At 44.4% G+C, this 14,416-nt stretch overlaps 1 protein-coding gene across 3 annotated transcripts in view; it reads left to right on the top strand.

The window, feature by feature from the left end:
* SORL1 (sortilin related receptor 1) overlaps positions 1–14,416 on the top strand; it is a 231,647-nt gene that overhangs the window by 63,396 nt on the left and 153,835 nt on the right. For all 3 annotated transcript variants that reach the window (XM_075604362.1, XM_075604363.1, XM_075604361.1), the window contains exons 5-6: positions 8,081–8,148; positions 11,264–11,444. In XM_075604362.1, the coding sequence (XP_075460477.1) occupies positions 8,081–8,148; positions 11,264–11,444 (249 nt within the window). The remainder of the gene's footprint in view (positions 1–8,080; positions 8,149–11,263; positions 11,445–14,416) is intronic.

Here is a 14,416-nt window from a genome sequence, read left to right as displayed (position 1 = left end):
GCACAGTCAGATGACTGCATAGATTTCCCTAATACCTGGTCTGTTGGTGGCTCTTGTGGGCTGCAGTTGGCCACCCCTGATTTAGAAAATAGAGGCAGAAGAAACAATATCTGAATTAGGGGTCTTGTATGTATGTATGTCTTTATTTATATAGCACCATTAATGTACATAGCGCTTCAAAGTAGCAATACACGTGACAATCATATAAATAACAAATAATACAAATAACAGATCATGGGAATAAGTGCTTCGGACATAAAAGTAGCATTTAGGAAGAGGAATCCCTGCTCCGAAGAGCTTACAATCTAATTGGTGGGGAGAACGTACAGAGACAGTAGGAGGGCATTCTGGTAAGTGCGTCTGCATGGGTCCAAGCTTCATGTGTATAGTATTAGCCTTGGTGCTACTCATATGTTTCTTTAAGCAAGTGTCTTAAGGTGGGTCTTAAAGGTGGATAGAGAGGGTGTCTTCCTGAAACTGTTCAACCCCAGGATATTTTGCCTATGCTGCAAATATTTAAGTAATAATCCCCGTAGAACAGGGCAGCATTAGCCAGTAATGCCCTGTTCTGAGGGGAATACAGTATTGCTAGTATAGGCTAAATGTAGGCTTTTTTCATAAAATAGACACTTTTGTATAGATATATAAATCGGAACTACGCGGATGCACCTGTGTAGGAAAAAGAAGTGAAGTAGCAGGTGAGGGGAGAGAAGAGAGAGGTGGGGGAGAAGAGATAGGTGAGGGGGATTTTAACTACAAACTAAATAAAAAAACAAATAAAAATTACATTAGCACGAGGGGGCGTGGCCAAGACTCTGAGCTGAACAGTCGCATGTCCGCTCCGCTCCACAGCAAAAAGGCGATTTTGGGCACAAAAAAGCCTAATAAAGTGCTTCTACCTGCTCCAATAGAAGAGGACTAGGTTGCTAAAGGTAACCTGATGCTTGAGCCTGGGACTCTCTTGCAGACGGGCAGTGGCTCGGAAGACTCCAGGAGAGATCGTTACAGCCACAGCTCCCCGAGACGCCCAATATGGCCGCCAGCCACACGTAGTTTGGCCGAACCGAGTAACCCTAGCTCTAACTGACCTGACGCCAGTAAGAAGAGCCTGACGAGGACGAGCGCCCCCAGACCGGCAGTGGTGATTGGATGGGCTCCGGTGCCGTCACATTTTAGCGCTGTAAGCGAGCGGGAGGCGGGGATCTGTGAGCCGGAATCGCGGCTAGTGGCACAGACTAATTTCGTAAGCCTAATGCTAGAAAAGCCTGAGGGTGGGGGGTGGAGGGGGGGGGGTGGGAGGAGACAGATCTCGAAGCGGAGGAGTGCAGCCTGTTGGGAATCCCAGTTCTGGCACTGAGGAGGGCTCCCGGCTGCTGACCGGTGCGACACTACAGAGGCCCCTGAAGTGTGGGTGGTGGTGGTGGAGGGGGTGGCCATCTTGCCTCGGCGCCCCATAACGCTGCCGCAGGGGAGAGGGAGTCTGTCTCTCCCCCCCCCCCAGTTAATTGTCTGATCGGAGCCTCTAGCAGACGGCCTAGTCCCTGCTGAGTCTCCCTCCCCTCCTCCCCCTTCCTTTCCCATCAGTTGTTTGCTCAGAGTCAAGAAACAGGACCACTCAGGGTGTCCCTACTATCCAAGATGGCCGCTGAATACCCCTAAAGCATTGCAGGGGACCACAGCAAAGAACGGACAACCACTGACAACAAAGGTGAGCAACTAGGGGCGGATAGTCCCATCAACCACACACCATCAAATTCACATAAAACATTTATGTGATAACATACAATCTAGGAGCCATCCCTCACATGGGTGTACCTTCCCCCCCCCCCCCACTCCCCAAAGAAAAGGAAGGCACACAAGCTAATAAACATAAAATCTGGAATTCTGGGATTTTCTACAGGGGATGATGTATCCCCCTAAAAGAGTGTTGTATGCACAAGTGAGCTCGAACAGAGCGAGCCAAGATGGCGTCTTGAGACTCATGCTCCGTGATGCCCTGGGCGCCCTCTTTTCTAAGCGTATATCAGCAAATTCGCCCTGACTAATTCTCTAAATATAAACCATATCTCATGCGAGACCCACCTACCATGGCCTCAAAAGCTGTTAAAATCAACAAAAAGAAAAAGGACCAGAGTGAACTGCGAGAATACTTATGCGGCCATCCCCACACAGTGTTGAATTAGGCGATGCTCCCTCCCTGGAACACTCAGACTCTGAACCGGGTGTGGAGATTGAAAATCTCTCCACGAAAACCGACTTGCTTACCTTTAATAAAATTGAATCCCTAATGCAAGCAGCAGTGAATGATCTCAAGGAGGAGATATCTTCCCATGGGAACGCTCCAGCTCCCTGGAATCTAAGGTAGACGCTTCAATCATCTGACAATCCCTTATGGACGCTGAGCTCAAAGAGGTCAAAGATAGGAGGATGCGGAGAACAGGGACCGCCGTAACAATCTCCGGATTCGTGGTATCCCGGAATCTGAAACGGACATTGAGCGGTTCATGGGCAAATGGCCAACGTCAGCGCTTCCAGATTTCACTGAGGAATCTTTTACCCTAGACAGATGTCACAGAGCCCTAAGAATGAGACCCTAACCAGGAGACCGGCCAAGGGATGTAGTGCTGAGATTCCACTATTTTAAAACAAAGCAGGCCTTCAGCATGGTGACAAGAGGCTCCAGGTATCTCAAGTTTCAAAACATACCCTTACAGGTATACACAGATCTAGCACCTTCCATACTCGCCAAAAGAAAAAATCTCCGGGAGCTAACAGCGAAATTAAGAGACTGTAATATCAAATATAGATGGGCATTTCCTTTTGGGCTCATGGTAGTTAAAAATGGGAGACAATCAGGAACCTGGATGACAGCGAAGCCTTTCTTAACCATCTAGGCCTGGGTCCCCCTCCCTCCATACCCACAATGGATGGTGGAAGCCCATCAGCCCTGGATCCATCCTTGTCAACGGTTCCCCCGAGAAGTTCTTTCCGCCTGGACTCCCCGGCAAAACAGCCACCCGACAATGTTGGGACCAAGTTCTAAGCTGAACAGCAGGTCCAGATTCTGCCATGGGGTCTTTTCCCCTCACCAGGATGCTCTGCGAGACTTTTTGACTCATGACCCCCCTTTACCCTTGAAGTCCAGACCCGCGTGAGGTCTATTGGACAGTTCGCCCATTATCGGGAGCAAAATAAGATTGTTTGGAGCTGAAGGCCGGGGGGTCGTCTGGTCCGGAATTCCCTGAAGGTTTACTATAAGAGGTTTACTCTTTAAAATACTAAATGTTAAATTGTTATAATATATTCTCTGATTCCAGTTAATATGTGGTTGTATCCGATAAGTAGGTTTTTCTTCTTTTTTTTTTGTTTTTATTGTTAACGAGCAAATGTAAAAGTCTTACAGGTTGATATGTTATCCCATGTTTTCAGGCTCGAGTTATTATAATGTTACGAGCGAAGTTTAGGCTTAGTTTAGCCACAGCTTTACATTACGCCCAAAGCCCTAGGAGGCCCCAGTTGGAGCTTGGGTGGATAAACCATCTGAGTCTTGACCACTATCCCTAACCATGTCTGTGTCCTCGAAGACACAGTTGTCCTTGTTGTTTTTTGTTTTGTTTCCCCTCGCCCCAGATTTTGTTCCCAAGAGCATTAGGACTGTCCATATGGAGATACATCCATGCCCACTCTTTTTTTATTTTCTGTTTTTTTTTCCCGTCCCCCCTGTTTTTGGTTCTTTCCCTCAGCCCCACCCCTGTCCCCCTCCCTTGAACAGCCAACAGGTGATGAGTACGATAGGAAGTCAGCGATGCAGAGCAAGATAAATCTGTGCTGGTCAGCGGTGCTAACTCAAACTCGTGATGTCACTTAAGGTAATCTCACTTAATATAAAAGGTCTAAACTGCCCCAAAAAGAGGAGAATGGCAATGACGGATTTTAGGAAAAAGGAGGCTGACATTCTCCTTCTGCAAGAGACCCACTTTAGATCCCCAGACAACCCAAGCTATCTTGATCTTATAAGGACGCGTCCTTCTCCTCCGCAATGGTCAAAGAAGGGTTGTGGCAATACATTTCCACAATCGTATCACTTTTACGCACAAAATTAAGAAAGTAGACAGAGATGGTAGATATGATTTTGGTGGGGGAATTGTATTGAAGGGATGTAACCATAGCTACAGTGTATGCCCTGAATGAGAACAGTGTTTTTCAATTAATTTTTCACTACACTAGGCATTTATGGCGAAAGGCCAAATTATCTCGGGAGGAGATTTCAACCTCTCTAGACTTGGCCCTGGACAGATCTCCCCTATCTAAATCTGGTCCCCTGAATCCTAGATCCCGAGAGGTCAAGGCTCTTAGGGCTGTTATATAGTGCAGCCACGTGCTACGCCGTGCGCGTGCACGCCAGTTATAGATGGCTGAGGTTAGTCAGACCTTCTATACAAGGGCCGCGCACGGCGGGGAGCTGACAGACAGCGGGGAAGACAGGGAAAATCATCTTTTCGCGCCGCTACCGGCGGTGTGTGTGTGTATATACAAATTTAAGAAATATTTTATTTTTACCAATGTTTTTTTTTTTAATAAATAATACACCACACACCACACACCACACACCACACACCACACACACCCAGTACCTTCACAGCTCACAGCATACACACAAAAAGCATGCGGCACGTGCACGGCCGCACTCACTATATAACAGCCCTTAAACGAGGCCTTCTCTCTCTTAACCTGGTAGACATGTGGAGGAAATTGAACCCTCAGGCTAGGGACTATACCTTCTATTCATCCCCACACCAATCATACTCACTCACAGATTATATTTTCCTAAGCGCAAGTTTGATCCCCAGGTTTCTGATTCAAATCTTCACAGCATAACCTGGTCAGATCATGCCCCCAGTAGATTCTACAATCACAAACTTAAATATTAAGATGCCCAGGACAGCGTGGAGATTGAATGAATCTCTACTTAAGGTTCCAGAGGTACTGGGAGGTCAGGAAATAGAGGCTTTCTTCCAGACAAATGTCGTCGTCGTTGGCAATAATGTGGGAAGCACAAAATGCTACAATAATGGGCTGCCTTATCTCTCTGGTCTCGGGTAGGAAGAGAGCCCGTCAGATTTAGATTGACTCTCTCCAAGCCAAGATTGACGCTCATTCTAAACTGCATAAAATCAACCAGTCCCAAGCTACGTTGCAGACCCTTAAGGATTCTTGAGCTCAGCTCAATAACAGCAAAAGCAGAGCAATCCCATAACTGGTAGAAGAGAAAGTTCTACGAAAAAGCTAATAAAGCAGATTCCAACCTGGCAGCCAAACTACGAAACGGGTGCCCCTCCTATAATATCCACTCAAAAATAGAGACGTAGATCTCTAGGATATAGGAGATTTACTCAATGGAGAGACAGACATATATTCTACAATAACAAAAAAAAACTATGGTCCCGATGAAGGATGTACGCCTATCATCTAATAGTGTAGACTTTTAAGGTTCGTTCAATTGGATACTTCCTCCCTATTTTCCCACATATCTCCCCCCCCTCCCCATCCCTATCGCACTAATAGTCCAGAGTTTCTTGTTTGGAACTGGCTGGAGGATGGTCTTCGATTGGATGGGGGCTATATTATGACAAAAATGGAGCGTGGTGGCCGCCGCGGGTTTCCCATCAGCCTTGTGTTTTTTTTACTTTCTTTTATCTTGATTTAAAAAAAAAGTATATTACAATTTATTATCAGTGTTTGGTACGTTACCGTTGTTTACCAAGTTTATACCAATGTTATTTACTGTTGACTGTTTTCCCGGTAGGGAATGCTTTCATTTAAAAATCTGTCACAGATCTGAAGTTATTTTGCTGACCTTCAAATGTCATTGACTTATTGAGATCTATTCAATTTCTGTTAGTTTAAGCACTGTTCTTTTTTTTCTGTGACAAATAAAGAATTTGAAAAGAAAAAAAAGAAAGAAAAAGTAGCCAAGACAGCATATTATAGGCTGCAGACAAGGATTGAGTAGTGACATGTAAATGAGCATAAATGAGTGGTCGTGTTACATCCTATACACTTTATTAGATGGACTCCATAGAGCTTTTACTTGCTGTATTAAATGACATATACAGGAAAGCCAGGGGCAATAAAGATACAAACTCAGCGGATCCACATGGATGGCTCTTTTGTCCATTTGGACGCATTCGTTTGAACTTGGTCACTGATTCTGCATTATGAAGCTGGTAGTGGCTGCAAACCTGACACCATCAAGTTAAAGGGGGAGATGTGTAAAAAAAAAATTTTTTAAACGAAGTGAAAGAGTGCTGTGATGGCAGGGACAGCACAGCACCCACAATAAAGGTTAAGCCCGCATGCAGCCTCTGCCCATCAATATTGCAACCCCGAGTTATCGGTTAACTTGCCACTACAGTGTTGCAGATTGGCCTAACCCTAGGTAATAAGTTATGTGCATGTTTGTAACTTTGTGGGTTTATTTTGTATGACTCGTATGCCTGAGTCAGAGACTATGGCTGTGCATCAGACATACATTGAGTTGGGGCTAGTCATGGTGTGGGCCAGGTGTTGTGTCCAGGGACAATGAGAAACTAGGGATGGCCGTGCCCACGTGCTGGGAGAGTACACACTTGCAGAGCACACTTCCCAGCAGCACAGCCTCTAAACCTGCCTTTAACCGTTCTCGGCAACTGGACTTAGGGTCCTAACCCTGTCAGTGCCGTTCCTATTTGTTAGTTCTAATTTCCCAGGCCCTGCCCCTCTGGTCCATCCTTCAGCACTCTGCTCCACCCCCTCTTTGGATTAACCTGCTCTGTACACCCTCCTCGCTCGGAATTGCTTTAGATGTTAAATGGACACTTCTGGTTGGTCGACACCATGTCCTCCTTGAATCTGAATGGAGGCCAGGACACCGATTAGAGCTCCACAGAAGTTGCAGGGTGGTCCCCTGTGACTATCCTATCCCTATACTGTACGTACCCTGGAGTTGCCCCCCTTTTTACTGGGAAGCAGGATTCTCAGACTTTGATGGCGGCTCCCAGGGCAAGCTAGCATTGGAAGCGCCCTGCACCTAAGTCACTGTGTTGTGGGATATTGCTCTGCTTTGTACAGCTGCGGCCCCCTATATCCTAATGCGGCCGTAGCGGCGTAACTCTGATAACCGCGGGCAGATGCAGTATATTTTCTTTTTTTCCGGAATACGCAAAGAATTGCAACCAGTTAAATCCGAACCATTATCAATAAACACATCAATAAACACATCAACCGCGGGTGACGCCGGCATGAATGCAACATGAATGCGTCATGAACGCGGTGAAGTGCGTGGCATTCGGAAAAAATCCCCCCAAAAATTCGGAGATGTCGGAGAATAAAAGGGGCCGCGGCTGTACTTGCGGCCTAGTGTTTGCTTCCGCTAAATAAACTTATATTTATTAACCTCTGTGTTTTGCCTGGTAATTGCGATCCCAAGGTAGTCTAGTCAATCCAATAGTGACAAGTGCATTGCATCAATTATCAATTTCTCACCTAAAATCATTAGTGGCATTTATTGGTATGTCATTATTCATGTTCTTACATTTGGCATGTGTTTTCATATTATTTGTATTGTATGCGTCATGTTCATACATGTCTTTTACGCCAAAAACGTAACAAGCACATTTTAAGTTTAATATTTCTATTTATTGTTAATATTTAATAGTTTGTGTTGGCTATGCACACTGGAGTTTGCACCAAGTTGAAAGGGTCATCCAACATTAGCACTGTATTTAAATATTGTTTTTTAAATGATCTTTTATACGGGATCACCTGATACTGGTTGAAAATGATCAGGGACTTCGTGTTGACTGCAGTAAAATGCATGTGTCTGGATTTAGCATCTTGCTCACAGTTGAAAAAGCGTGAGGTGAAATACTGAAATATATTGTGTATAGAGAGGTGTAATACATATGGTGACTTGCCTTTCTGGCAGCCAAAAAAATCAGTTGAGAGCAATGCCAAAAAGATTGCTGTAAAAATAAAACAAACACACACAAAAAAAAAACAATCACATATGTATTTTTTTTTTTTTTTTTTTTTTTTACAGCTTTGGAAGTCTGAAGATTTTGGTCAGACATGGATTATGATTCAGGAACATGTGAAATCTTTCTACTGGTAGGTAAACTTTATTATAGAGTATATTTTTTCCCCAATTATACAGGTGCGCCGACGAGTATTCTAAAACTTGCCTTAAACTTGCCTTGGAAAATCTGGGGCTATCACCAACAAGATCCAGGTACATGCTGCAAACATTTCAGTGACATTTCTGCAGAGACTAATGGCCCATCGGATTAACACAGAAGGGGTCCCTGGCAGTCCCATTTAGTTTTTGCTGTTTTCCCCAATCGACGGGCGCCCTCTGTACATGAGGTTTTTGTGGTCCATAAGTATAGTGACTGGATTTTCGGTACCCTCCAGCAAGTGTCTCTATTCTTCTAATGGCCAAGAGTTCTCGGTTGCCCACATCGTAATTGCGTTCTGCGAGTGAGAATTTTCTGGAGAAGAATGCACAGAGGTGCAACTTGGCTTTCCGTTTTTTTCCGCTGAGATAGCACATCTCCTGCCCCGACATTCGATGCATCCACCTCTAGGGTGAAAGGTAAAGCGGGATCTGGATGAACCAGAACTGGAGCCGACACGAAGGCTGTTTTTAGTCCATCAAATGTCTCCACCGCCTCAGCAGACGATCTTGGTTAATGCTGTGATAGGAGCCAAGATGGATGAAAAGTTGTGGTTAAACCGACGGTAACAGTTCCCAAATTCAAGAAACCACTGAGGGGACATTGAACTCCAGAACGGCCTTCACTTTGGTTGGATCCATGGCTAAACTAGTAGCCAAAATGATATATCCCAAAAATGAGGTACTGGACTGATGGAATTGGCATTTCTCCAGCTTTGTGAATATATGATTCTGCCGCAATTGTTTAGTGCCTGCATCACGACCTTGGTGTTCCTGTGCTGATTTTGTGAAAATCAGGATGTCGTCCAGGTATACGATGACATATTGTTAGAGTAGATCCCTTAATAAATCTTTCACAAAGTTCTGGAATACAGCCGGAGCGTTAGAGTCCGAATGACATAACAAGATACTCGGAATGCCCATCACGAGTATTAAAGGCCGTCTTCCACTCAAAGCCCGGAAAAATTCTTACCAAATTATAAGCCCCTCGTAAGTCCAGTCCAGTCCCTGTGATATCATTCTGTGGGCACCATAGAAACTAAGCCCCTTATTTAATCTTTAGAGTGCTGATGGTTAGGTGGCACTAGTGTGCCCCCGAACCTCTAGCGCTTGCTTCCAGGTCGTGGGATTGCTCCAGAAAGTGATGGGACCAGGCACCAGGTGCTGGAAGTGGAGGTTTCCGATTGGGCTAGCTGTTCCGTTGGAGCAGTCAGACTGATCACCCCCTAGAAAAAGAGCAAGTGCCTATCATGCATATAGTATGTTATAATGGCCTCTGGTGTGCCAGTGCCAATGCTGTACCAGGTGTGTTGTTAGAGCTGCACTGTCAAGGGAAATATGATGTGAAGTTGTCTTACCATTTCTGGAGGACAGTTCAGGTCCATTCAAATAAATGGCATGAAAACCTTCAGCATGTGGAAGATAACTTCACATAGCATATTGAATAGGGGACTTAAGGTGGTTTTTAATATACTGCCATTGGCCACTTCTCCGTATATTAAATTACCTGCTACAAGTGAAAATAACCTTGCTCGTTTTGCTTACATCCGCAATGTAAGATGTAATATTTGTTAGCATGGCTTATGAGCAAGGCTGATCTGTTGTAACATGATACCGAAGGTAAGAAGGTTGGTGCTCAGAAGAGATGACAATATTACTTGGCCAGATAACTCTGAATCAGTCTTCAGATGGAGTATTAACAAGATAATTGAATGGAATAATATCTACCTTCTGTTCCTGTTTGTGTAGTACGTGTGGGAATTAAACATGCTAAGTGAATCTCTCAACTTGATCTTCCAATGTAATTTATGGATGTCAGATAAGCACCCTTCAGAGGTTCAGTCTCTAAACGCAAAATGAACAAATTGCAGTGATGTATTCAGTAGGTGAAATGTAGCCGATTTGGTATCATTTTTAAACAAATCAAAAAAGTATTTTTTATTTTTAGATAATTTTTAAACACTTGGGGACTGCTGCTATGTGTTGATTGCACTTAATTGCTCCATAGTTACCAAATAGTTGGTTAAGTTTTTACTATGTTAACCTAATCTCTTATGACTGTTTTATAGACAGCTGATAAATTCTTGATCTAGACATTCTGACTTTTTTTTTTTTTTTAAATAATAATGGCAGCATATATAGTTTAGGGACTGGGGATGAACAATTATTACTATATAACAGGGCTCTTCAACTGGCGGGCCAAATGTGGCCCTCAAACGATCTTGATGTGGCCCTTGTACACTGGTCCTGCTAATTTCAAGTTCGTTGTTTTAGGCAGCTACAGTAAGTTCAATTTTTCACACTGAAACTCATTTGTAAGTTAAGGTAATTGAAATATATATGGTACAGATGTCCTAAATACTTGAAAAATTAAGAAAAATATAATTTATTTAAATGTATTCAAAATATCACAATAAGCTAGTTGCCCTTCTTCTACCCCACCCCCATCCCTCCGCCTTGCCACCGCCACCACGATGTAAAGGCCCCAGTGCACAGGTAGGACCCGTGGGACGAATGAGAGAACGATGCTGGAACGCTGTTCGAGTGGATGACATTATGGGCCCCTAACAGTTGGTGCCCTAGTGCAGCAGAACCAGGTGCACCTATGGTAGTTCAACCACGGATACTACCACTCTAGTGCTGCCTAACCCTGATGCTCTGAAGGTTAAAGCAGAGACCCCAGCTGCTCTTTTTTTTTTTTTTTTAACTAGATGGGAACCTGGGTGTCCCCAGAGCTGAATCATGCTATTTCCAGCTCTGTTGATCCCCCTGTTCTCAAGAAAATTATTGATTCTTCGGTCTCTGTCATCTATTGTGGCCTCCTATTGGCCCAAGTGACGTTATAGAAATCCAGAACAAAACCAGGAAGTAAAACAGGTACCTTTACCGGTAAGTATCTCAAGAATCAGGAGGTTCGAAGCTGAAAACAATGTGGATCAGCTCCATGGACCCGTAATTCACATCCTGTAAAAAAAAAAAAAAGCAAATGATGAAATACTATTGTTTAAGTGTTAATTATATCAAATACATTTTTTGTCTTCCCTTTTGTAGGGGTGTTGATTCTTATGATAAACCAAATACAGTTTACGTGGAGCGTCATGAGCCTCGAGGGACATCAACTGTAGTTCGGAGTACAGACTTCTTTCAATCCAGGGAGAACAAGGAGATCATAATAGAAGATGTTGATGAGTTTCAGCTCAGGGAAAAGTATATGTTTGCAACAAAAAGTGTGGTAAGTATGGCGAGATTATACAACAATTGTGTATTTTGTAAAACTGATCTCAAATTCTATATGTTGTTCACTATATAGAACAAGGGCATCCTTCTTTGTAATTTGGACAATAAATATTTTAGGTTATATGTGGCAAAGATAAATATGAAAGTTGGATACAATTTTAAATTTAGGTTAAGAATTCTGTATCCCAGTCTCCGTATTGATTTGTTACTGCTTCACTTTCTTTCAAATATTGTCTTCCTGCCTTCTGTTTCATCATTTGCCCACTTGGCTACCATTGCTCTTTTTGCACAGTGAATTTCTTCTTAAGATTAAGCGTTGCTTACAGAGCTGCTCCTATGCGGAATAAATTACGTGGCATTCTTCAGAGCTGGCAGGAATCCTGTGGAATAAATGTACAGTGATTTTAAAATCCTTAGAAATGGCTTTGTAACGCTTTCTAGACTGATGAGCATCAATAACTGCTTTTCTGAGGTCCCCAGAGATTTCTTTTGATCATGACGTGTTTTCACACACCTGTATGGTGAAGACCAAACTACCAATGTTTCTGATCTTTATATAGTGTGGGGCCTGCAAAACTTGCCTCTGACGATCTACCCAAGTATTTAAACCCATGATTTTAATTATCCTCTGCAATTTGGCTGATAAAGCCAGGGTTTCACTGACTTTTGCACATACCCTGACTCATAATTACTCACTGTTGCCCAAGTCATACATCATTTTGTTTCAAAAGACATGGAATTGCTGAATATAAACCCTATTGGATATTTAAGAAAATACTTGTTTTGTTTCAAGAAGGTTATCATGGAAAAACTACAGATGCAGTCCTTTCCTTATGGCACCAGTGTCCGCTGAAGATTCTAGAGCACTCGGCAACACTCTGCGGCCCAGTCGATAGGCTGTAATGGCCCATCGGAATAACACAGCGGGGGCCCCTGTGTCTGAATGGGAGTTGCACTGTGTGAATCCTACTGGGCTTTACCTGTCTGTAAGAGAGGCGCACTGAGTGAGACTGAATCAGTCACTCTCCCTGCTCACCTCTAAGGCTAAGGACCCGGTAACGCTGCTGTAACGCGCGCCCACGAGATTGGCGGCGTGTTCAGCCGATTCCCCAGTCTGCAGCTTACTGCAGGCAGAGAGACCGGGGGGGGGCGTGACGGGGGCGCGGCCATGACGTCACCCGGCAGGTTCGCCCTCATTGGCTGAACCACGGGGGAGGCGTGCCTAATCGCTCGACGCGAGTCCTGCTCTCAATTCTATAGAGAGCAGGAGCAACTCTCGCCCGAGCGCTACGGCCCCCCCTCGCAGCGGGCCCGGCGCCATTGAGGGGAGGGCTCTCGTCCGTGGACGCTGTAGTAGGCAGCGGGGGCAAGGCCTAACAGGCGATCGTGGGGCTTTTATTTTAATAATACAGTATTGTAGCAGGGGGTCTTCGGAGCTGAATCACATTAATTTCAGGTCCGGGGACACTCTGCTTTCCGAGTTACAGGCCCCGTTATGGGGTGCCGGCATTCCCACCATGTTCAAATTTTCCCGCGTCGCTGCCCACATGATCGGGAGATTTAAACAAAGCAAGGGGGTGCCAGCACCCCATCTCAGAGCCTATAACTCGGGAAACAGGGGGTCCTGAAATTAATGCGGTTCAGCTCCACAGACCCCCTGCTAGAATACTGTTATCAAAATAAAATAAAAGCACCTTCATTACCTTAGTGGCTAGCCACTAAGGCAATGAAGGGGTTAAGCCAGAATACCTGGTTTATTGGGGGTAGAGGGGCTTGGTGAAGGGGGTAGGTGCCCCAGGGTGGGTGGTTAGGCCTACCGGGAAGGTTGTTGGAGGGTTTAACCTCTTCATTACCTTAGTGGTGGTAACCGCTATGGTAATGAAAGGGTTAACTCCTCCCACTATCCACCCTGGAGCAACAATCCCCTTCACTCACCCCCTCTACCACGAATAAACAACACAATACATTAAACATACAGTATAATAATGGGGAAAATCCCTTAATGGGAGGGGAGCCAGCCTTTAAGATGACTTCACATCCTTTAAAAAAAATAAGGAAGCTTTCACATGGTACTCCAACTAATCAGATTGGGGGTGTACCATGTGATGCCTCCCAATTCGATTGGTTGGAGTACCATGTGATTGCATGCATTTTTTTTCTGGTTACATCTTAAAGGGAGGGAAGCATATCCTTCCTGATTGGCGGGCTTCTCTCCCTTTTAAGATGACGTCACATCCTTAAAAAAAAACAACGGACCCTGTCGCATGGTACACCAGCCAATCTGATTGGTGGTGTACCATTTGACACTCAAATGTGCAGGGACAGGCCTTGTACAAGGCCTGTGACGTCTCATTCGATCCCAAGAAGACGACGGGACAACCTCTTCCCCCCAATTGGATTACAGAAGACAGCAGAAAAAATAAAATAGCTTACCTGAGGACCAGCAGCTGTTGAGGAGCATTGCATCGTGGGTCAAGAGTTGCTGACTGAGTAGGATTCGGAGGGTGAAGACCGCAAAGGTAAAACCATTGATTGTATTTTATTTTATTGTGTATTTTTTTTTTTTTTTAGGTTGCCCATTGTCTGCCATCTTGGCAAACCATGCTCCTATTATGGACATGGTATACCACTGTACCAATCAATTGGTTTATGGGCATTTTTTTCCAATTGAAATGTATTGTATGTTATGCTTGTCTTTTTATTTGTAGTTTGCCCATTCATTGCCATAGTGACAAACCATGCCCATATTAATGGCATGGTTTACCACTGTCCCAGTCCAAGGGTAGAGGGGTGAGTGTAGTTGACACGGGGGAGGGTGGTTAGGCCTCCCGGGTGGGTAGCGGGAAGGGGGTGTTAACCCCTTAACTACGAAATTTTTAATAACTGCTAAAGTGATTAAGAGTTTAGTGGCCATTTTTTTTTTTTTTTTTAATTTTACGGTCGGTGCCCACTAAAGAAGAGTAAGAT

The sequence above is a fragment of the Ascaphus truei genome, chromosome 6 (genome assembly GCF_040206685.1).
Source record: "Ascaphus truei isolate aAscTru1 chromosome 6, aAscTru1.hap1, whole genome shotgun sequence".
NCBI lineage: Eukaryota > Metazoa > Chordata > Amphibia > Anura > Ascaphidae > Ascaphus > Ascaphus truei.
The sequence above is the reverse complement of the archived record's forward strand: the minus strand, read 5'-3'. Positions and strand labels throughout refer to the sequence as shown.